Source organism: Pristis pectinata, chromosome 6, assembly GCF_009764475.1.
Source record: "Pristis pectinata isolate sPriPec2 chromosome 6, sPriPec2.1.pri, whole genome shotgun sequence".
Lineage (NCBI taxonomy): Eukaryota > Metazoa > Chordata > Chondrichthyes > Rhinopristiformes > Pristidae > Pristis > Pristis pectinata.
The window spans coordinates 62,353,866-62,378,663 of NC_067410.1; the positions used below are offsets into that span (position 1 = coordinate 62,353,866).

Below are 24,798 nucleotides of genomic sequence, written 5' to 3' on the forward strand. Positions count from 1 at the left end.
GGCCTAAACTATGTGGCACCCTACTGCAGATTGTGTTACTCTGATTCTGACATAGTGACTTTGCATCCAAAAGACATCACTTTGACATTGCAGTTTAAAAGTAGGGTGGTGCAGCTTCAATGTCCAGCATCTTTTGTGAAATCAACATGTGCTTCTGAATTCATAGTGCTTGATGCTCAAAATATTTCATCGATTCTGGTCAATATCATTATTATTTCCTCCCTGCTACATGTGTTCTCTATGTTTTGCTTTTGGACTGCAGATTTTAAAATGTTTCACTGAGCAATGGAAATTTACAGCAAAACTTGTGATTAGGGTAGATAATATGTAGCAGTGTGATCTTCATTCAGTCATTTTTCAGCTCTGCTTCAGATTCAAGACACAGCAGTTAACAGGTCTTTTGCAAACATGATGTATCAATGATGCTCAAGATAGTAATTGGCAGGTGTAATAGTCTGCAAACTAAAATGCTCTTCCAGCTTAGTAACTCAGGGAAGCAATATTCAGCTTGTTGATTGGGTCTGGAACTGACCTTGGCTATAGTTTGTAAGCCAGAAGTAGTGATACAAGATAAGAGTAGCCATAGATAAGAGTCTCACTTGGAAGGTTTGTGGTAGGGTTTCAGTGGTCTGTTAATTTCTAGATCTGTGCTCTTTTGAGCATGCTTTCCTATCACAAGAACTAGAATTTGCCTTGTTGGACAATTAGAGCTACAGAAATATGAGCTCCAAATATCACTTTCTTAGTGTAATTAGAATATATTTTGTAATACCACTCCTTCTATACAGTAGGTAGAAAGAAAATATAAAATAGCTAAAATTTTGTCCTCTCAAATAAATATTAAATTTTCTGTTATAAATGTTGTGCTTTTAGTATCAGGGCATCATCATTCTATGACAGCCACACCAGCAACTGCCCACCTTCTCCACTAGATGGTTGCAATAAGAATTGATTTTTATTAATTATTACATTGAAAAAGAAAATGTAGTGGTTAAATAAAAGAGCTAAATCGGTGTGTAATTAACTTTTGCCAACACTGAACTGTGCTCCTCGTAAATCTGCATCTAGTTTTAGGCTGTGCTCAACTTTCTTTGCACTTGAACCTGATTAGCACGGTGCAAAATTTGTTGCAATTTGCTATGTTTCATTTAACAAGACTGGCAAAGACTATTTCATCTGGTTATATTCAGTCTGAGACTGTTCCTAGAAAGCACAAACAATAATAAAATTATGATTTTGTTTGTCACTTTGACTATAGTCTGTGGTGAAAACTTGATGCCCTGAAAATAGTGGACTTGTGACTTCTAGGGTAAGTGCTATTCACTAAAATCCTTCAGGCAAAGTTCAGATTGATTATTGGCTGGAAAGAAGTTTATTCTGTAGTCAGAACCAGAGTGGTACTCTGGGATAACTTAAATTGTGTAGAGAAATTTTCAAGATGCTGACACTCCCCTCATATCCCATCCTCACCCTCAAAATGACTTCTTCTCACCTTTTCTCATCAGTTTTGTCTTTCGTCAGTGTGGATTGATAGTTTCGTATGTGGATTAATAGTGTATATATTATGGTGCATAAGACATGATAGTTGTGGGCCAGGCACAGTGGGTCAGTGGGACTTCACATGCCACACTTTTGATTTGTTCCTATATAACATATATTTGATGTAGAGGTGTTGATCTCTTTTGGGGATCCTGTCAACATGTTAAACCTTTGTCCATTAATATTGGCAACAAATATTTTAAGATGTTTGCTTCGAGCAAATGTACTGAGAAATGGAATAAATTGATCCTCATTAGTTGGGAATGAGTGTAAAATGAATCTTAATCCAACTCATTGAGTAATATTGGTCAGGATGCATTCTCCGAAGGGTTTATTGGAGAACTTTCCTTGCATGTAGGCTATCTTTCCGCGGACAATGGTAGCAAAAATCTCTCCTTGCAGTTTGCGTCCAAGATAGGGGGTCAGCTGGAAGGGAAATAGAATTCAAGTTATTACTTATCGAAGAAGTTTCTGGTGGGGAGGAATTATGATGCTGTCAGCTTGAATACCTTTAATATCTTTCTATTTCAAACTTGAAGTGCACAAGACTAGGATAACTGGAATGCATAGAATTAGGTGACCTTGACTGAATAGATACTGAGAGGCTATTTCTTTGACTTGGAAAATCCAGAACTGGGAGTTGTATCCTCAGGGATAGGGAGTGCCCACTGAAGGAACGAGATGAGGAATTTCGTTATTTAACAGGTTTTGAATCTGTAGGAATTCTTCAAACCTGTATCCTGTGGATATTAAGTTGGCAAGGATATTCAAGAAAAAGGTAGGTTTTTACAATCTCGACAGAATAAAAGTGGATTTGATGTGCAGCAGAGCAGATTGAGCTGTGTGCCCTACTTCTGTCTTTATTAATTTTATCTAAAACTCCCCATAATACAGAAGCCAGTGGTGAAAGGAATAGGTTTTACTTTATATGTAAAATTGTCCTGTGTCTTTCGTTGAGCTGGTAGAGGAGGAAAAGTAGGATGGGTTAGTTGGGGTAGGATGGGGGTCACCATGTTTATTTGTTTATATTTAAACTATTTAAGTATCCTTGGCTGAGAGTGTCCAAGGTGGAAAAGCTGCCTAATTGGGAACAGCTTCTGGAAGGCAAAATCCAATTTGGGTGCATATCATTCTCTCTGTTCCTTGCTTTGTGGGGGATAGCTTGGGTGTATATCATTCTATTCAATTCTCAGAAATAATAAAATAAGCCATAGAAGTTAGAGTAGGTCATTTGCATCACTGTGCTTTCTCCACTGTACTGTTGTATCATGGCTGCTGTGTAATGGATTTCACAATAGAGTAATCAATAATCTTCTATCCCGTTGTTCGCAAGTACCAATGATTCAGCATTGCTTCATTGGGGCCCCATTTCCACACTTATTTTAAACATACCAGGGCCTAATATCCACACACTTTAATCTCATTGGGGCCTTGTTCCTACTCTATTTGTAAACACACTTAACTCCTTTCCCTTAATACTTTTAAACTTACTGGAGCCCTGCTTCCCATGCTCCTTGTAAACTCAGTTGGTTCCCCAGAAATATTATTATACTACAATGTAACATTTTTTAAAAAGTTGAATTAAAGGTTTGTGTATTAAGAGGAGTAATATCCAGCAGCCCAGAAAATTGTCCAATCTGGTACCATTAATCCCCTGAGGGTGTTGGGTTATTGGAGTTTTACTGCATCTTGATTTTCTTTTGGCACTATATGGCTGCTGCGACACCGATCCCATGTGTTTACAGCCGTATGAGCCGCCTCAGCCATTGCTTTGGGCTGTCTCTCTTATGGTCAGTCCTGCCACTTCTCAGCTTGACTCAACAATTAGGAGCAACTCATCTTTTTTGTGTCAGGCAGTAAAATAACCCTGGGCACAGTGTACAGTATAGATTAATGCTGTTACGTGCTCTAGCTGGAGCTGGAAGTTAAATAGGTTTGTTAAGAAAACTTACTTTATTTTTATGGTGAATTAAGGTCTCTGTCACCTGCAAGCAACAACAGCCATTTACTGAGGTTACACTCAGATATGGAAACATCCTTGTAGCGAAGATGATAATGAGTTTCTAACTTACCTCAAACTCCCTGTCAGGATCCCATATTACAATGTCAGCATCCTTACCAACAATAAGAGAGCCTTTCCTGTTCTCCATGCCACATAACCTGGCTGTATTTTTACACATCAGGTTCACTATGTCCTGTATGGTGAATCCGTGCTGCCGTGCAGAGGTCCAGAACAGAGGAAGACCTTTTAACAGAGAATGATGTTTCAGAGAGAGAAAGTGAGTGAATGTGAGGAATCTTGGACAGCTTTCAAATACTTAGATTGTAGGAAATGTTAGAATCCAGATGTCAGCATGTTTCCTGATGTGGTTTTGCTAATGGCTTGGGCAGGGACGAATAACTCGTGAATAAATATAAAGGATAGACATTATATTTGTACTTCGTATCCCTCCGAAAATTACCTGATGAACTGGAGGTGGCCAATACTAGGTATATTTGTTGACAGCAAATGATGTAATACTAACTAGGGTCATTCTCTTTGTAGTTAGTAACTGATGTATGTGCAGAAAGTGTAATCTCTGTTAGAACCTCCACTGAAAAACATATATTGCCCAGACAGGTTCTTCACAGCCTATGAATTATTTTTGAAAATTATTTGTTGCTCCTGTCAGTGAACATGGCTGGATACTTGCAAACAGCAATAAAAGATCAGTTAATCTGTTTTGGATCGAGAGACAAACAATGGAAAAACCACTTGCACCCCAGAACCTTCTGTATTGCTTGCACTGACAGAGGAAAACCTGGTATAACACGTTAGCCGAAGCACGATACATGCTAGTGTTGCAGTCTCTCTACACCAGGTGTTCAAGTTTCTGGGATAGGGATAAGAGCGCTCCCAAATGTCACAACCTGACATCACTTCAGTTAAGTAGTCAATCTGTTGAGAGTATGCCATGCTACAGATCTGACTTACCAAACTGCAGGGAAGAAATTCCTCCCCATGCTTTGAGGAAGTTTCCAGATCTGAGTAGTTTGAGCTCCGCAGTGCATGGAGAATGGTCAGAGACCACCATATCAATCTTTCCAGCTTTCAATGCAGACCACAGTTTTTCCTGTTTGGCACAGATAATGATTAATGAACAGCACCATTTCTTTGTCCACCAATATAGACTTTCGCTCATGGGAAGCATAAGTTCACTTATCTTGTTTATTAAAGGATGCTGCAAATACACAGCAGGTCAGATAGTATTTGTGGAGAGTATGAAATAGTTAAATTTAAGGACTGAGGAAAATTAGAAATTAAACAAGTTTTAAGTTACAGAGCAATGGGGGATGGGGATAGAGAGAAACAGTATACAGCAGGTCAGGGAGCATTCACGGAAAGAGAAACATTGCCACTGTTTCGAGTCGAAGACCCTTTGTTAAAACTTCATACCTGAAATATTGGCTCTCTTTCTCTTTCCATGGATGCTGCCTGACCTGTCGAGTGCTTACAGCATTATGTTTTTATTTTAATCTTTTAGGTTGATGCCTTTTCGTCAAACTGGAAAGACTGGTTTTTTCAAAGTTATTAAATTTAGTGTTGCCTGAGGGCTGATATGTGGCTAAGATAAAATGCTGAGTTGGAACAGTATGGGTGAGCAAAGATACAGAGATCACAGCAGGAGTGTAATTACTGTGACAGGGAGCTGGAAGCTCAGGATCATTCTTACAGACCAGCTCTCCAGTGGGAAATGTGCATGAATCTTATTTAACTAAGATGAGTGATGATATATGAGGAAGTGTAATGGCATTGGAAACTTCAGGAAATGAACAAGTTTAAAAAAGAAACCAGCTGTCAGAGCCCACATTGGAGAGAAGGAGCTTAGCAATCAGGACGTTCTTTAGATGTTATGATATTAAATACACACCAGCTTTGTTCTGGAATGAGACCTGTAATTGGATTGATTAATAAAATGAAGAATCCGTACTTGATTGCTTTTTGTCCGAATCGGAGGGCAGCATTTAAAGTGTGTGGCACCGTTTGGTATGTCTTCGGCAGCCAGCAAGAGATAATGTGGTGTAGTTTCAACCGTCAGCAAAGCTCCTGCTTTGCGAGCTTCGTCTATGAGGGGCAGAGCTTCTGAGGTCGAAAGATGGACAATATGGCAGCGAACCCTGGGGCAGAACAGAGCAGAAAGCAAGTATGACTTTTGAAAACAACTTACTGTCCATCCGTTAATGAAACAAATGTAGCCGAAAGGAATGCAGCGTTTATCCTGTTATGTGAAGGACCCTGTACTTTCAGATATTTAGTGTGCAGTCCATCCTCTTGTACACCTCAATGAAGGAGTTCAGCCTGCTTGTGTGAATGCAGCAGGTCCTATCAAGTTTGGAGCCCATTAGGGGCCTATTAAATTCAGGCAGCATTGAATAGATAGCTGAAGTATTTACAAACTAGCTCTTGGCAGTGCAACTTCTGGAACTGGGGTGGAAGGATAGTGATGTGAGGACAATTGGTGGTCAGGGAGCAGTCCTTGGAAGGGGAAATAGCAGGAGCTGAGTGCAGCTTCATTCCCATTAGAGAGTAAGGAGAAATCAAGGAGGAAGTGGCCTCATGGGAGTGGTGAGAGGGAAAATGGGGACAATTGGAGAAGGGAATGCCTTAAGTGGGAGGGAGATGTGAATTGTTGAGTGAGCTGAGAAGAAGCAGAGTGTTGGGGAGGAGGGTGAAAGTGGTATAAGAAAGAGATAGTGAATGCAAGTCTCTGACCAGTTTATCAGCTGGTGAACAGTGGGCACCCCACACTAAATTAAATCATGCCCTCATTTTCATGCATTTTCCACTCAAAATGAAGTTTGGAACCTGAGATATCAAGACCCTCATGGACAATCTCAACACTAACTGACCTGAACTGCACTACTTACATCATCCAGGAACCAAGTCACTTTGTTGATATTCCTATCCTGCGTGAGGCACGGCAGTCAGCAGGCAGCCAGCTCAAGGAATGTGGTAGTTGGTATGCCTTCTGGAAAGGCAAACTGAAAGAGGTACAGTCTTCATTGGATGCCTTCTATTGTGGTGCACACAAAACACCTCATGACCATTTGACTTACCCTATCATGGAATCAGCATGCTGTGGATATCTATGTACACACCCCGAACCTAGAAGCGACAGACAGGGCCAAAGAGCAAATCTGTTGCAACTTTGATTAATTTCGTACCCGAGTTCCAATGGGTGTCAAGCTGACTCTTGGAGATTTCAACACCAGAGGTGGAAAGTAAATGAACCTCTGGAAGATGTGTTTGACCATTTGACAGGGGAGGAATAGAGAAAGGTAATTTCCATGCCCTCCTTCTGATGAAATGCATAGATCTTGGTCAAGATATAGTTGCCTCCCAGTTCACCACCTCAGTTCTTTTTGTGCTGAGTACTTTAGTGGATTGTCTTTTGCTACAGTGTTGAGATCAGGCTTTCTGCACATCAGTTTCTTACCTGTACTGGACACAAAGTTTAATGACTGTTCGAATGGCTTCCACTTCCATGTCATCAGGTCGGGTTGCCAGGAAGGTTGCATATTCACGGGGGTCTGAGGAGCCGGGATGGAGTCACATATGGCACAAGAAAATAGAATTTAGATATTGGGGTACAGATCTAAATGGCCAATACAGTGAGGCAGAAACATTTAGAGAGAGAGAGGCCTAGTGATACAGCGAGAGAGATGAGCAAAGAGAGGGTCGGTGACAAGGAGAGAGACACGGAAGGGATAGGCAGTGACAAGGGGAGAAATGTAGGGAGAGAAGCAGTCATGTGAAACAAGAGCAGAAGTAGTTGGCCATTGATCCTGCTCTGCCATTTAATAAGATCATGGCTGATCCAAGATTGATCTTAACACCACTTCCCTGGACTTTCCCCATACCCTTTGACTTCCTCCATACCCTTTGACTTCCTTGCAGTTCATCTATCAGTCTGGATGTATTCAGTGATTTCACCTCCACAGCTTGCTGGGGTAGAGAACCTCAGAGTCTCAACAGAAAAAAAAATCCTCTTCATATTAATTAGTAAAAGCCCATCCTCCTTAACCCCTCTTCATATGTACCCCTTCATCCCAGAAATTAATCTTGTGAATCTTCTCTGCACTGCCTCTAATACAAATATGTCCTTAAGCCAAAATTGTGTGCAGAACTCCAGGTATAGTCTCTACTTTTATATATCTCAGTGCAATAAAGACCAATATTTCTTTAGCTTTCCAAATTACTTGCTGTGGCCTACATGCCAGCCTCATATTTTCCCACATTATCATCTGCCAGCTTTTGCCCACTCGTTTAACCTTTGCAGATTCTTTGCATCTTCCTCATAACTTACTAACCCACCTGTCTTTGATCAACAAAATATGGCTGTGGGACACCCAGCTCCTTTATCCAAATTATTGATACAGATTGCAAATAGTCGAGGCCCCAGCACTAATCACTGTGGCATCTGACTAGATACAGATGGAAAATACAAAACTGAACCATTTATCCTGACTCTTTGTTTTCTGTAAATGGCCGCTCTCCTATCCATGCCAAAATATTACCTCTGAGCTCCAGGCACGTTTTCCTAGGGGCCCTTTACTATGACTTCATTCTTTAATTCGTGGAGATAGAAAGCAGCAATGACCTGAGGAAGAAAGGTGGTGACTTGAGATCCATGGGGAAAAAGAGGTGGTGACATAAGTAAAGACCAGGGAGAGGCAGGCGATGGAGAGGCATGGGTATGGAGAGAGATAGTGATATGGAAGGAGAGAGAGAGGGAGAGAAAGGACAGTGATATGGGGAGAAATAGATGCATTGAGAAAGATAAAGGCATAAAGAGAGCTGGAGGCTATGGACAGGAAAAAGCAGAGATGCAGATGGAGCCAGAGATCAAGAATTAAAGAGAGAGCACTGTGATACAGAAAGAAAGACAATGTTATAGAGAGGCAATAATACTGATTGTTGTGCCTTTGGAGATTCGGTGGTGAAAAGAAACAAAGACAGATGCAACGTAGACATCTTGCAGAACATTCTATTTAAGAAAATAATTTAAAATTCAGAATTAATACTTAGCACCTAAGTAATTGCTCAATTCATGATGAAATACTAAGTGATAAGAATGATTGGTGTATCCATGAGAGCGTTACTAAAATGCAGCTATTCAGCTTTGGATGTTTGCAGAGTCAAAAGTATTGCAGAAAGTTTTCTCTGCCTTTTCTTTCCAGTAGTTCACCATGTTGCTGTCCCTCTCATGTCCATGTTTATGGCAATTATGCATGCTTATGTTGATGACATTGTACAGAGTTCATGTTAAGATCATTATATGTATTTCATATTAGTAAATATTATACATGGGGAGTGCTGTGCATTGTCTTTGGAGGAAACCTCCTCTGATGGAATTTGTGGTCCTTTTCATCCTGTGTTTCTAGATGTTACCATACTTATTCCTCAAGCAATACCCCAAAGACAGATAACCCAGTAATTATCACATTGCTGTTTGTGAGAGCTTGCTTTGTGCAAAATGTCTGCCACATAATTGGTGTATCCACGGGAGTTTTATTCTTGGATGGTTTGAGATTAAGAAATATACTATTTTAATGCAAATCTTCTTTGTCGTCCTTGCCCAGGACAGATAAAGTTTCACAAACAACATCGAAAGAAATGGCATTTTAAGCGAGAGCTAAGTATTGGCCAGGGCACTGAGAAGAACTTTTGTTCCTTTTTCTAAACAGTGGGAGGACAGAAAATAACTCCTTCAGCATGTTATCAAAATGTTGATACTTCTCATTGTGTGTCACCCTCTCAGTATCGCAGTGAAATATTAGCCTAGATTATGTACTCCAATCTAGATTTTGAGCTGAAATCTCAACTGTTTGATTCAGAGGTGAAAGTAGCTTCTCCACTGAGTTGAGCTGGTACTTATGGATATTTATAGAGGCAACTGATTGGAGATATCCCTCTTAAGATATTACAGCATTAACACAAGCCAACTATTCCAGTCAAACCTTTTATTTTTGACAGCTTCATCTTTTCATGGTCAATCCCCAATGTTCCTCCATCGCTTTATACTTACTGTTTAATGGAGGCTTCACATGCTTCAACTCTCTTTCTGCATGGAACTGATGAAACAAATAAATATTGTCAACTATTTCATGCTTTGAAATGCTTCCTCATCTATTTTCCTCACCATTGGTGAAGAAATCTGTCCAGTACAAGTTGGATACAGAAAGTTACTGCTATACTGTCTCATAAAAAGTCCTAAGTTATAGCACTGGTGAAATCTTTATTACATCTTGAGTGGATTGGTTAACAAGAATGTGACTTTTAGAATACTCTTCATGAAGTAATAGAATCATACAGCGCAGAAACAGGTCCTTTGGCCTACCAAATCTGTGCCAACCATCAACCATCCAGTTACACTAATCCCATGTTATTCTCCGCACATTTCCATCAACTCCCCCCAGCTTCTACCACTCTCCAACATACTAGGGGCAATTTACAGTAGCCAATTAACCTACCAACATCCATGTGTTTGAGATGTGGGAGGAAACTGGAGCACCCGGAGGAAACTGGAGCATCCAGAGGAAACCCACGTGGTCACAGGGAGAATGTGCAAACTCCATGCAGACAGCACCAGATTTAACCTGGGCTGCTGGAGCTGTGAGGCAGTGGCTTTATGAGCAGTGCCACTGTGTCTTGCTTTAATTTGAGAGGTAAATCTTGGTTTGCATTGAATGAATCAATGGTTATTACTTCGTTGGGAAAAAGGAAAGGGTGTGTCTATTGTGAGTGTCCAGTCATTATCATTAGTGTGAAGTGTTTTCTATAATTTACTGGAACTACATCAACTTATACGGGGAAATCTGGAATTTATTTTATGTATCGTCGGATCCCTGAAACTCCAATGATTTTAATCGAGGGTGGGATGTTTGGCAAAGCAGACAAACCTCATTTTTTCTACTCTCATCCAAAAGGCAGAGCCTGAATATTCATTGCACTCGAATATCGACTCAGATACTTGCAGATTCAGCCCACGAGCTTCTCACCCAGGCATAAGTGCTATTGGCACAATAAAATGCAGATGCTGGAACCTAGAGCAACAAACAATCTGCTGGAGGAACCCAGCAGATCAAGCAGCATCTGTGAGGGGAAAGGAATTACCGACGTTTCAGGTTGAAACCCTGCATCTGTGCCATAGACCTAGACTCAAATTATTACCCAATGCATCATGTAACAGCACAGAATAGAACCTTTACTGCAGTCGGTGTTACAGGAATGTGATTCAGAATACAGCAACTGGCTGCACATATTGATGTCAATTAAAGTGACAGGGCAGGTTACAGACTGTGGCAGCATGAGCTGATAATCACAGTTGCTGTGTTCGCCAGCAGTACTGAGAGTAACCTGAACTCAATGGGTATTGAATTCACAGGACTGGCTCTGTGCCACACTACTGGGTCTGCCTATCCAGTGGAACTTTACTTCACACTGGATCTGTCTATCCAGAGGTCCTTTATATATGGGGGACACTGTTTCACTCTGGGTCTGTGTATCCACTGGTCCCATGTACATAGAAATGTATTTCTCACAGGGTCTTTCCGTCCAGTGGTACCCTGTACATAGGACTGTATACACACTAGGTCTTTAACCAGTGGTTCCCCTCTATATAGTTATCTGTGTTTCAATCTGTCTGTCTGAAAGGTGCTCAAATAGAACCCTGTGCTTGAGATCGGATTTGTGTATTTCTGATAACTGTGTGTACCTATCTTTGTACTTATGCGTTAGTGCAATCTGCAGTTCTATCACGGGCAGAACCCTTGAACATTGACCTTCTTTGGCACAAGGAGAAATGGGATAGTGTGAGTGTATAGTACATCTAACTCTACTATTAGGTATCTTAAGAGGTAGAGATAGAGTGGTTGAGAAGTTGTGTATTTACCAGTAATACTCTGTCTGTTCCCTGCATTTGAGCAAGTGCTGTTCTCAGATCTGCTTCAGTAACATGAGGAAATTCATCCACTCCACTGTGAATGAGGAAGCACTTGAATCCTGGGACCCCGGCCTCAATCATGGGGCGCAGTTCAGACTGAGAATCAAACAGATAATTTAACGGTGACTGGCAGTACTTTCTGAAGCGGTTAATCAGGTGCAGCATAGCTCTGTTTAAATTCTGCTTTTGAGTACCCCTGTTCCTTTATTCTTTTGCACTGTTTTATTGACTTCACATCCTAGAGTAATTTAGTTGAGTTGCTTGAAGGCAAAACAGCCTGAAAAATGTCAGGTTTCTCACCATGGTGGTGAGCACTGTTTTAGAACAGGATTAAAACACTTAAACCAGAAGTTCTGGAAATGACTGACATTTGCCTTGGACACTAGAGCCCTGTGTTCTGTCCACCTATCTCCCACCAACCACTACTCTTTTCAGACTGTCTTTCTTCAAGAGTCCTGACTGGAGAATTGGCCAGAAGAAATAAAAGTCTACTTTTGAATGGCTGGAAGTTTGGGAGGGTACACATCAGGTGTGGTGTGGGCTGTGCACATGCTGGGTGCTTCTAATGATCTGCACCTCTATTGTGTAATATCCCCAAATTGGGAAGATGCTTCTCACAATTTTGGTGCTTCAAAGTTGATTTGTCCCTAGTTGGTTCACCACTTTGTGTAGTACTTAGTTACCGCACTTCTCAATGCACCTAATGGTACAAATTTAAACATCACAACTCAAAACGGAATCTGTCTTGTGGTGCCGCTAAATTCCATCCTGCCCTTCACATCCTAACTTGAGTGACCCGTTGAGAATCTTAGGGAAAAATGAGACAGCACAATTAATCTGTTAAGAGTAAAAATGTAATTATTTTTAAGAGGTTCACCTGATTGCCTGGGACAACACCACCCCAGAATCCAGTATCAACAAAACACTTGTCTTTGGCAGCATGGAGTTTAGTCTGGAAGTTTTCTAGTGTAGTTGTTGGTGGATTGCTGTTCCTGCTCACAACATGAAAACACAAAGATAGGACATTACACATGTCAGTAACTGATTAACAAGATCATAATCTATTGGACTAGGCATTACAAATCAGTGTACACAACCAGTACTTACATTACTCTCTGAGTACTTCAGTAACCTTCACTATAATCCAAGCCAAGAGATCAAGACCCACCATGGTAACTTGTACATTTGAATTCAGTGTACATAAATTCTGCTATGAAAAACTTGCAGTGGTAGCAGGGAGCATGGAACTATTGGATTATCATAAATACCCAACTGGTTCATGAGCATGCTTCAGAGGGGGAAAGCTGCCGTTCTTAGTTTGGTCCACATGTGAATTCAGGAGCGCAGCACTGCTCAACTGCTTCCTAAGAAGTCCAGCAAGACAATTAGTTATATCAGACTACAACAAAATTGAAGACAATTCTAATTTGACCCAGACTCTGTGGGTGAAATTTGTGCAGTCATGTTATTACTAATGATACTATTAATGAGAGCTTTGTCCACCCAGCACCAGCCATGCCACTTAACACATGAATGCATGTTCATCAGATGCATTTTCAGACCTTGCAAGCTGCATTTAACCGGTACTGAGTGAAGCTATCACTGCATCACTTTTAGGCGATGCTCGTTGGTTTCAAGCAGTGGAAAACATTCCACAACTTTGTAAAGGTTGGACAAAGTCATGGCAGTGCAGAGACAAAGCTGGACCCTTTATTCTAAGTGTTTCTCGATGTTACAGTGCAAGAGGTAGTGGATAGGAGAGATGTCTTTAGCCCCAAGACATACTAGTGGCATGTGATGACTGCTGAGGACAATTCTAGGAGTGTTGCACCCATTACCCAGATGTACTGTCTTAAAAACCTTAAAGACTGGTCAAGATCAGGATCAACAAATGTCATATCCCAGCAACTGTGCCTCTAGACTCAATCATTTCCCCACACTATGCATACTTGCCTAACAAAAATCAATCACGGCTCTGACCTAACATTCGAATGTCCTCCACATACTCACAAACAGGTGAAAGCTGATGGGAATCCAGAACAACATGAAATTGAAAGAACATGAACATCCCAACTCCAAACTTATATAGGCTTTGTAAGGTGCCTCGAGTTCATTCTCACTGACGTGGAAATGACGCCCTGCTTCACTTAGATACCCGTGAACCTGCCAGTCATGTAGCTTTTGATGCTGACGTCTCACTGCCATTGCAGCGAGGCAGGAGTCACCTGATGTCTGAATTCTGCATTGTAATCTCCATTGGAAACTGCCATGAAAGCTCAGCTTCATACCATGCAAACTCAGACTGCCACAAAATGGCTCTGGATTCCATTGTTTGAGAACACTTTGAGAAAGTCTAAAGACTTCAGCAATCCACCCTTCAGCAGGTTATTAGAATTATTAAGCTGGGGAATGCAAAGAAACAATGTAGTGCATATCCTCTGCCTTGCACCAGGATATCAGCATTGATGATTTCACTATTATAACTCCACCAAAGTTCTTGCTCATCACCAGCTCTTCCAGATTATTGCCTCTCGTGGCGACATGGTGCAGTCTGAAGTAGGGCCACCTGGGTTCAGAGCTGCTCAAGATTATCCTATGTGCCCTCTGTAACTTCCTCTACTGCAAGCGAGAAGCCGTGTTATAGTTGGCTGCAGGCTCTGAGAGAAAACTCAGCAGAAGCATAGGGATGGGAAGGCTAGCAGGAGTCTGTTAGGGTTATTAGGTTGTTTATGAGCCTTTGCTGTTGATTGGGTCTATAACTATAGTTTGCAATGATGTTTTCACAATAATGTATTCATCAGTCATGGTCAAGCAAATGCTGAACTGATCAGAAACAGAAGGAAAGTTGCATGGTAAACTTGATATGAGGAATATTCATTTATTTTCTCATGGATGCAGGCACCACAAGGAGGTCAGCATTTAATGATCATAACCCTGTCTTCTTATTAGGAGATACCTTTTACCACTGAGGTGCTTATGATGAAGGTGGTACCACAGTGTTATTCATTAGAAGCTCCAGATGGGAATGTGGGGAGAATAAAAAATGGGATTAATGTATGATTAATGTAAATTGGTGGTTGATGGTTAGCATGGATTCATTGGGCTGAAGAGCCTGTTTTTGTGCTGTTTCTCTCGATGACAGTATGACTTCAGCAGGTGGCACCATTGTCATAGTGTTTACACTGTGGCATCTCATTGATCGCTGCTGAGGATGGAATGTACTGAGCACAGACATGCCTGTCTGCATTGGCTCAACTGCCAGGAGTGAAGGTGGGTTGGGGGGAATTAGGCTTCTCTCAGAGAGAGTGTTGTGAAAAAAGGTGATTTAGTTTAAAAGGCTGATTTCTGACAGCTAAATGTATATATTTATTTATAAATATTAACATTGATCTGCCAGTTTTAAGACATTGGAGAGGTTCAGACATGAACCTAACACACTATAGGTGTTCAGCACGGAGCGAACAGTATATAGGACTGCAAGGACCCTAACATTGGCAGTAACACACCATGTTGTCTTATTATAAGCAGTTGTCTACCTCAGTAACATTACCTGGGTTCTGGCACTAGTCTAACACAGTAACAAACTATGTGGTTTGGGCAGCTTTGGATGATTAGGAGCTAGTTTAACAATAACAACTATTAGAACTCAGGCAATCTAACACACTGTGGGCTCAGGTAGTAGTCTAGCATTCTATAGATTGAAGTTTCTAGTCTAACGCAGCAAATATATGTGGGTTCAGGTAGAAGACTAATATGCTTTGGAGGTTTAGGCACAAATTCAACACAACCACAAATGATGGATGAGTCTGATATACTGATGCACTTGTTATTTAAAATAATCAGGAATGCCTTAGTTCCTTACAGTGGCATGTCAATAAGTGTTGTTATTCCTCCAGCTGCTGCTGCCCTTGTCGCTGTCCAATAACCTTCCCAGTCTGTACGTCCTGGTTCGTTGACGTGGACATGGCTGTCTATCACACCAGGCATCACCACAAGGTCTCCAACGTCTAGGATCTACAGTGAGACAACAATTGACAGAGATTGGACCTGGCAAAAAAACACCCAGGAATGGTAAGATTAGTCATTAACCACTGGGTCACTTCAATCCAAAAAAAACCTTCTTGAAGGTCCCACATTTGTTGGACTGCTTTGGAAATATTCAAGGTTAAGCTTGGGAGGAATGCACCATGCCCTCTTCCCTATAGTCTGTGGGACCTGGATTTGATCCAACACACAATGATGGGAAGAAATCGTCTCTGCGTTTCCACACATTTACAGCAATAAACATTTCACAATATTTGAAACTCTCCTTCAGAGAAGCACCAGGATGGCAGGATGAGCCCAATGCCTTCTATACCCATTTTGAGCAGGCAAACAAAATTCCACCAAAGCACTTCCCCCCATCCCCCACTGGCTCTCCCTTACACCTGCTTTTACGAAGGTAAACTCTCGGAAAGCAGCCAGCCCACATGGTGTCCCTGGACTGAACTGGCCACTGTCTTCACCGACATCCTCAGCCTCTTACTTCAACAGCTTACTGTCCACATCTGCTTCAAGGAAACCACCACCATTCCAGTCCCCAAGAAAAGTAAAGTGTCCTGTCTCAATGAGTCGGGAGCTGTAACATCAACCAGAATGTAGTGCTTTGAGAGACTGGTAATGGCCCATGTCAGCAGCAGCCCCCCGGACAATCTAGACCCCCTGCAATTTGCATACTGGAAAAATAGATCTCCCTTGCACTACATTCAGCTCTGGATTATGTCGACAATAAGAATACATTTGTCAGGCTGTTATTCACTGATTACAGGCTTCGACACCATAACACCTAATAAACTCATCGCTAAGCTCTTGAAACTTGGCCTTTGGGGCCCCCATCTGTAATTGGCTTCTAGACTTTCTGACTGGCAGACCTCAATTTGTTAGAATTAGTCATAACACTCCATCCACCCTAACCCTCAACACTGGTGCTCCCCAGGGTTGTGTGCTCAGTCCCCTATTCTACTCCCTGTATACCCATGACTGTGTGTGGCCAAATACAGCGCCAACTCAATCTTTATGTTCGCCGATGATAGCACTGTTATGGGCCAGATCAACAACAATGATGAGACGGAGTACAGAAAAGAGATTGCAAAACTTGTGTTGTGGTGTCAGAACACCAACCTAGCCCTTAACATCAACAAGATGAAAGAGCTAGTTGCTGACCTAAGGAAGTGGAGGGGTTGAACACAATCCTGTCCTCATGGAGCTGCTGTAGAGTGGTCGACAGCTTCAAATTTCGAGGCATTCATATCACCAGCAACCTTTCCTGCTTCCTCATACTAATGCAGTGATGAAGAAAGCACATCAGTGTATTTTTTAGGCGTCTGTGAAGATTCGGCTTGTCAATAAGATTTCCCTTGATATTCTACAGATGTACTATAGAAAGTATCCTGGTATGGCAACTGTCCTCCTCTGGACCAACGGAAGCTGCAGAGAGTGGTAAACACAGCCCAGTCCATCACAGGCTCATCACTTCCTTCCGACCAGTCCATCTTCATGGTGCGTTGCATCAGGAAGGCTAACAGTATCGACAAGAATGCCTGCCACCCTGGCCATTCCCTTTTCTCTCTTCTACCTTCCAGGAGAAGATACAGGAGCATGAAAGCCTGGACGACCAGACTCAAGAACAGCTTCTTCCCCACTGCCATCAGGCTTCTGAGCTAATCACCTCTTTCACATCCCCTTCCCAATGGGTCTACCATGTTCATGAACCCTTAATTCTACCTGTTCCATGATTTCTTTTTTCACTACTTCAGTTTGCAGAACCATACTTAGTGGCATTCCATTGTTTTGATGCTCTACTTATTGATGTGTTTATTGTGTTTACTCTGTGAGTTTCATGTGAGCAAGGAATTTCATTCCACCGTGATGTATATGAAATTAAACTGATCTTATCTGGATAGAGGCCATGATGCATTTGTCAGTGTGTGATGCTGGATTAAGTTATAGAATTGGGTCAATGTTATTCACCTTATGAGGTCATAGCCAGTTGACCAGATTGAACAATTAGCATTCGGGTCAGTACATTAAATGTACAACCCTCATAATTTTCTAGATTTCACAACTAATTATGAGGAAGATTTGAATGTAACAAAACCTCGGAGTGTGTGATGGTATTATGCAGAAGAACCTTATTCTAAGAGTAAACCATGCTGCACCTGCGTGGAAGTATTTGGTGTGATAGAAAGCTCTTACCTCCCTAGACAACAAAAGTCATTGAAACACAATAAACATCAGGAGCTTTAATGTTTCTGGTGCAGCTATTAATAGATGAAGGGACAACATCTTTTTATTGCATTTGGTAGGGCCAATAACTTTTTTAAGGCAGCTTTCAGCTTTAAAATTAAGGGCAATGGCATATCAAAAAATTAATTATTTATCCTTTAAATTCACCAATGACAATTTGCATGCTACTCATTTTTAACCCAGCTAATATAAATTAAGTAAAACACAACATGTAATTCTGCCATACTTACCTATAGCATTTTAAATTTAAACACTCTTCCCTTATTTTATTTCTCCACTAAGACAGTTGAAAAGTATCTACTTTGGTGCCACTGGTTTGCTTTTCCACTTTCTGCAGTAACATATTACCAGCTACTTAATGTTATAGGCAATTGCAACCCAGTTTCGATGTACAAGTGTTGCTTACGTTAGCTTAGAGAACTGTGCATTCTGTAGTAAGAGATCTAGGAACATTGTAATGAGGCTCTGTCGTCATAAAAGGTGTTCCTAACCAAATGAAGAGGAAGAGATTTAAAGCGTGGGTCCAGATCATATCCAAATGAATCATTACATTAAGTGAAGCAAGTGTACAAGGGATTGTTCTTGGCTTTCCAAGCAAGAGAAACTTTACCAAAGGCTTTCAGTGGAGCAAATTCCTCTCCAAAATCTAATCTGCACTGTAAACTGTCACTGGAATCTAGGCACCTGGACAAGACTCATATCGGGAGAACATGCAACTTTGTCAAAGTGGTGTTCAAAATGGCTATATTCATTTCTCTTATTCATTCTCAGGATAAGGTGGGCATTATTACATCTTCTGTTGCCTTTAAGATGACGGCAATGAGCTGTCTTTTTCAATGTTGATGAGCTACATTCTTGAGATTGTGATGGTGAGCTTTCTTCTTGGTGGTGTTGGAACTGTCATCTTGCAATGGCAGTGGTGATGGTGGCAGAGAGCTTTTTTCTTGATATAGCAGTGCTGAGATATCTTTTTAAGCTGGTGGTAGTGAATTTCTTCAGTCCATCCATGAAGACTGTCTTGAGTTCCTAGTGATAGTTACAAGAATTTGAATCAGCAAGTTTGCAAGGTCTACTTTCAAATCAGGATGGTATGTGACTTGGATGTAATGGTGTGGGAGATCTTGCAGAGAAGCTTGGTTACTTAGTGCTGTGATACTTCCAGTGTCCTTAAGAGACTCCTAGAGGTTCATGAAAGTGACTTACCCCTTTTTCATCCTTATGCATTCTGCATATCATTAATTAGAAAAAGAGGGACATCTTTGCATTTATAAAGCACCTTCAACATACTAAGGCCCTTCGTGTCTACTGAGTTACTAATGAACTATAGCCACACTACTGCATATGCATGAACATGACGGTCCTCTTCAAACTGGATCCTTTACTCTATGTGGCAATGCACCTTTTACTCACAACTGACCTTGCTTTATGTGTTCTCATTCTGGAAGGTGCTTAAGCCAAATGTCTGAGAACTTAGTGTTGCTACAAGCTGAGCAAGCTGTTGATTATGCTATATGACTGACTGTGCCATTGAACTGTATCATGACTGATGTATCTGCAGTTTCTGTACCACTGGCTGTCTACATCATGTCTGTGGTTGGGCTTCAGTAGACACCACAGCTAAAAGATAGCCTTCCTCCTGAAGTGGAGGCAGTGAAGTCAGGTTACTCAGACACAGCTGAGTGGATAGACCTGGATCTCTGAATTTGAGCATGTTATGAACCTGTGGCAGAGATCTGAGGTCAAACACTCTGCACTTGCTCCATCTGCATAAACTCCTTCGTCCAAATCCTTGGTTGGACCAAAGGAATGCTTCTGCTGAGCAGTGCGATTTGAGCAGAGGTTAGTAACATCCAGCAGAAGCAGTATTGTACAGCTGGAGGGCAATGGCAGATTCTTCCTGCATCACAGTGCAGCAGCAAGAGCAATATCAAGTATCCCATCAAGTTTTGGGAGGATACTCTGCTGGCTAGGAAGAGAAATTGTAAACCACAGAACAAAGGGGCACTGTGAAGGCAGGTCATGTAATCAACACCTGGTCAATCTCAATTGAGAACAGCTGAGACAGCTTTACAGCCCTGTGGACTGTCCCATTGTAAACATCCCACAGTGAGCTATCTGGAGGACAGAACAAGCAGATGGGGATGTCTGGGACCTGACGTCTTGTGGAAAAGGACATTTAATAGGTTACAAATCTCATATAAACACTCTGGTAATTTGGGAACCAAATGGTTAAAATAATTGTAGGATGGAACCAGCAGCATTTTGAAGAAGTTAAGGAAACACATGCTCATAAGGATAAGGATTGGAATTAAGGCTGTGTAGAGGCAATGAAGAACTAAGCAATGTTTGCGAGGTATTTGAGGAAATGTATAAAAGTTGCCTTATAAGATTACCAGCAATAGTGACTCTGGAGACCAACCACTGAAAAAGAAGATGCTGAGTCAGGGACTCAGAGAAGAACTCACCAAAATCAAACCCTAGCCAGGTTCATCAAGAGTGGGTAGTATCTGAATACAGGTAGTGGGTTTTGAGAGTTATGAAAGTAACTAAAGAGTTGTGTAACTAAAAGTATTGTGAAACTAAAGAGTTAATGAGTCTCACACACAAAGTGCTGGAGGAGCGCAGCAGGTCAGGCAGCATCTATGGAGGGAAATAAGCAGTTGACATTTCGGGTCGAGACCCTTCATCAGGACTGAAATGAGTCTTGTTTGAAACTACATAGTAAATCTTTGAGTTGTTTGAATCCTGATTAATAAAAGTATACTGTAGTTGTTAGGCAAAAGTAATAATGTCTGGTGTCACTTAATTGAGTGCTGTATTTAATTGGCAACAACAATAACTCAGTAGCAAAGAGCAGAACAGTCATGTGGAAAAGGCAGAATAACCAGTTATAGTAGGCAGCAAAATCCAACTTGAGGAAATAGTCTGCCCACCTTCGCCTAAAATGCACAGTGTGAAGTAATCTAGGGACGCACAAGAGACCGCAGATGCTGTAAACTGGATCAAGAAGCAAACTGCTGGAGGAACTCAATGGGTCAGGCAGCATCTGTGGAGGCAAAGAGATGGTCAATGTGTCGGGTTGAAACCCTGCAACAGGTTTGAGAATGAAAGGGAAGATAGCCAGTTTTCTTATAATCTAGGAGATAGATCAAAAGAAAAAAAACAAAAGAAAAAAACAAAGGTCAGTGCTGAGGATCCAACCACCCTTTCCTCTGATGGGAAACGCCGACTGTCTCCGTGCCTCCGTAGAAGCTGCCTGACCTGCTGAGTTCTTCCAGCAGTTTCTGTTTTGCTCCAGATTCCAGCATCTGCAGTCTCTTGTGTCCCCACCCTTCCCTCTGCTCGTGCAGGTCTGCTTCATGAACACATCACCATATTATTGGATGGCTTAAGTTATTGGTTCCAGCTCTGACCCATGATAAATCAGTGAGCTAATGCCTTTCCTAAAGTGCTTCTGAACAAGAGGCAGATGACAGGCCCACTTATTACACAAGGAACAAAGTGAATTAAGTAACAATAATATGTCCAGGATTTAGTAACATCAGATCTTCTTCTTAATGGATTTTTGTACTTGATCACTGTTCATTGATACCCCTGGATGTTATCAGATGAAGTTAGCACTATGTTTGGCTGTAGTGTTACCATGCTGCATTATCCTGCTTGACCCTTGGTCAAGGCATTAGCCATGAAACACAACGTGCAGGAAGTTCTGAAGAGGTTCCTGCAGGGGGCAGTGATACATCAAATATTACGTCTTTTCCTCCTATCTTTGTCAGTGGCTTTCCTTTTCGCTCATACATGCCAACAGGCAGTTTTTTTTAAACAGCCTCATTCAAAGACCCAGTTCAACTTTCCTCTTGTACAAATGTTGCAAGGTTTGTTCAACCGGGCCTATGAACTGGAGGCTTGAGGAGAGCAAATTAACTAACTCTCAGCAAACATAGACTTTGTTCACTTCACCTATTGTAGGATTCTCTCTCTAAATCCCTGCCATTCCAGCTTTTTCACCACATGGTGGATCAAAGAGCTGTTTCTGTGCTGTATGACACGATGACTAAGGGAATAAAGGGATACACAAATCATTCAGGAAAATGGTGTTGAGGTAGAAGATCAGTCACAATCTTAAACAATGGAGTAGGCTCAAAGGATCAAATGCTCACTTCTGTTCCTATTTCTCAAGTTCTTTTGCCAAAGTTTCTGATCACCTATACTGCTGTATTAAATGGGTGGTTGACAGCACAGACTCAGTGGGCCAAAGGGCCTGTTTCCATGCTGTATCTCTCCAGGATGACTGTCTCATCAAGTCAAGTTGAGCTTACTGTCATGTGCACAATTACAGTGAGGTACAGGTACGGTTAAAAACTTGGTTGCAACAGACTCACAGGCATTTGCGTTCTATTACTACTACTACTCTCTGCAGCCTCTTGCGTTTCTGTGCATTGGAATTGCCATACCAGGATATGATGCAACCAGTCAGGATACTTTCAACAGTGCATCTGAAGAAGTTTGTTAGAGTATTTGGTGACATGCCAAATCTCCTTAAGCTTCTAAGCATGCCTTCTTTGTGATTGCATCTATGTGCTGGGCGCAGGACAGATGTTAGCACCCAGGAATGTGAAACTGCTTATTCTCTCCACCTCTGAACCACCAATGAGAACTGGCACATAGGTTCCCAACTTCCCCTTTCTGAAGTCAACGATTAGCTCCTTGGTTTTGTTGACGTTAAGTGTGAGGTAGTTATTGCAGTGTTTTGGGATGCTTATTATATTAAAATGACTACATGAAAGTAAGTTTGAGTTGTTGAAATGATATTGACACAAATGGAATGAGAGGTGAGAAAGTAATTAATCCAATCCCTCTCCAAAATATAATCTGCACTGTAAACTGTCACTGGAATCTAGGCACCAAGACAAAACACATATCAGGAGAACATGCAACTTTGGTGGTGCATAGTGGTGTTCCAAATGGCTGTATGCCCACATTAGGACTGTATCCATCTATGCCTTGCCTATTTAAGTGCTTGTCTGAATGCTTCTTAAAAGTAATGGTTATATCTGATTCCACCACCACCTTTGGCATATGGATCAGTGCAAGTAAATGGTGCCAAGGCAGAAGATCAGCCACGATCCAGTACAATAGCAGAACATCTGTTTCTTGTGTTTGTATGTCCCAAAGTCTAGTTAATCCAATGTGTCATCTCAGACCTAATTTTGACCACCTTGGTCTCTTTGGCATCTAAAGTATAAAAACCCTGTGTCCCTTATGGATCCAAAGCTTTTGTAATTAGTTGGGATTTGGCTGATCATGGCAAGATAATATTTATTGCCCATCCCTAATGGCTCTGAGGACATTAAGAGTCAACTACATTAACCAGACTTTACAGCCTAACCAGTGCAAACAGGTCATCAAAGTGACAGGTTGGGACTTTATAAAGCATTTTCAAGTTACACAGAACAGAGAACAGTAGAGCACAGGAACAGGCCCTTCGGCCCACAAAGTCTGCGCTGAGCATGATTCCAGATTAAACCAATTCCTTCTGCCTGCACATGATCCATATCCCTCCATTCCCTGTATATTGATGTGCCCATTAAAAAACCTCTTGGACACCACTATCATATCTGCTTCCACTACCACCCCTTGCAGCGCATTCCAGGCACCACCACTCTTTGTGTAAAAAACTTGCCCCACAGATCTCCTTTAAACTTTCCCCCCTCTCACTTTAAAGTTGTTCTTACTTGATGGATAAAATACCGCCTGAATGACAGATTGACACAAATGGCAGAAATTTACTGCCCAATGATGTTGTGAGCAGCGTGAGACAGATTTATTTCCCAGAATCGTAGGAGAGAACTGCACTGATTGGACCAGAAAAAGCTGGTGACAAGTCGGATCAGATCAGAGGGGGCCCATCAATATTTCTTTCCCTGGCATGGCTTCTCCTGGCCCAACACCGAAATTTGGTCTCCCTGTCGCTGACTGTGATTGACTCTGATTACTTGGCCACTCCCTTCCAAGTGGCATAACTTTACTGACCTCCACCCACCTACCAATTTTCACATCATTGCCACCCACTGGAGGTGGTGCAGTGGTGTTTAAATATGGCCCAAAAGTTTACATACTGAGCTAACCAATGGGATTTCTCATGCTGAAGCAGCCCCCAGTTAATATGGGTGCTGTGGTGTGGGAGAAGAGACAAACGTGAGCCAGAGCAGAGAGCTCACAAGGTGCCCAGAGGATATTAGTGAACCAGTTAGGTTTTTAATGGCAAACCTGTAGCTGGTTCAACTGGGGATATCAAGTGGAAACGTGTTGGAAGTGGAAACTCACCTGTTGACCCCAGCGCTGAGGAGCTGTGGTTACCTCAGAGTGAATGCCCACAATCTTGTCCCCTTCTATGATGATATCAGCTGGGCAGATCCCTGAATCCAGTACAACGTTCCTGCTTCTCACCACCGACACTCGCGAGCCCACTTCCATTTTGGAAAAAGATCCTCCCAGACTCTTTTGGATCCAGTGGTCACATTTGTAAACATTCCTGCACCCAATCCAACTAAATCAATCATTAACTAAACAGACTGGCGTGATTGGAGGCAGCCCAATGTAAAATCAATGATTATCAACCACATATTTATATAACAACATGGCAAAACAGCTCAGGAGAATTATTAAACAAAATATGACTGAATCTCAAATGACAGCAGGTGACCAAAGTTGGTGAAATATTCTCTGTTGAGCCCTGGTTCAGAATCTAATGCTGAGGCAAGATGTGAAAGGAATGGTTCACAAGAAGATATCAAACAAAGCATGGGACTAGTAACACATGAATATATAGTCGTGTGCTCTATGTACTCCAGTGTTGATACCGAAGAGCACTGTGCAGCAGGGACAAGGAGAATATCAGATGGATCGAGATAATCTGCCCAAGCTATAATAGTGGCTACATCTCCTGGAGCTGCGTCAGGGATATGGATGCAACAAAGTTCACAAC

At 41.7% G+C, this 24,798-nt stretch overlaps 1 protein-coding gene across 2 annotated transcripts; it reads right to left on the minus strand.

Moving 5' to 3' along the window:
* Positions 1–1,817: 1,817 nt before the first annotated feature.
* Positions 1,818–24,302, minus strand: zgc:103559 (Allantoinase, mitochondrial). 2 transcript variants are annotated; one of them, XM_052019001.1, is made up of 11 exons: positions 24,138–24,302; positions 15,388–15,539; positions 12,403–12,517; positions 11,475–11,621; positions 9,609–9,654; positions 7,017–7,110; positions 5,511–5,697; positions 4,514–4,652; positions 3,612–3,784; positions 3,492–3,524; positions 1,818–1,965 (listed from the first exon to the last, which is right to left on the minus strand). In XM_052019001.1, the coding sequence occupies exons 1-11, from the start codon at positions 24,285–24,287 to the stop codon at positions 1,831–1,833; spliced, it is 1,371 nt and encodes a 456-aa protein (XP_051874961.1). In that variant the 5' UTR covers positions 24,288–24,302; the 3' UTR covers positions 1,818–1,830. The 2 variants fall into 2 exon arrangements, with proteins under 2 accessions (XP_051874961.1, XP_051874962.1); XM_052019002.1 differs by having other exon boundaries at positions 1,854–1,965; positions 3,659–3,784.
* Between the last annotated feature and the right edge of the window lie 496 nt (positions 24,303–24,798).

Excerpts from the sequence above, each read along its gene's own strand:
- zgc:103559 (XM_052019001.1), bottom strand. The coding sequence starts at position 24,287 with ATGGAAGTGGGCTCGCGAGTGTCGGTGGTGAGAAGCAGGAACGTTGTA. Across the intron at positions 7,111-9,608 it reads TGTGAAGCCTCCATTAAACA|ACCCCCGTGAATATGCAACC; the intron begins GTAAGTATAAAG and ends CCGGCTCCTCAG. Across the intron at positions 5,698-7,016 it reads AAACTTTGTGTCCAGTACAG|GGTTCGCTGCCATATTGTCC; the intron begins GTAAGAAACTGA and ends GTTCTGCCCCAG.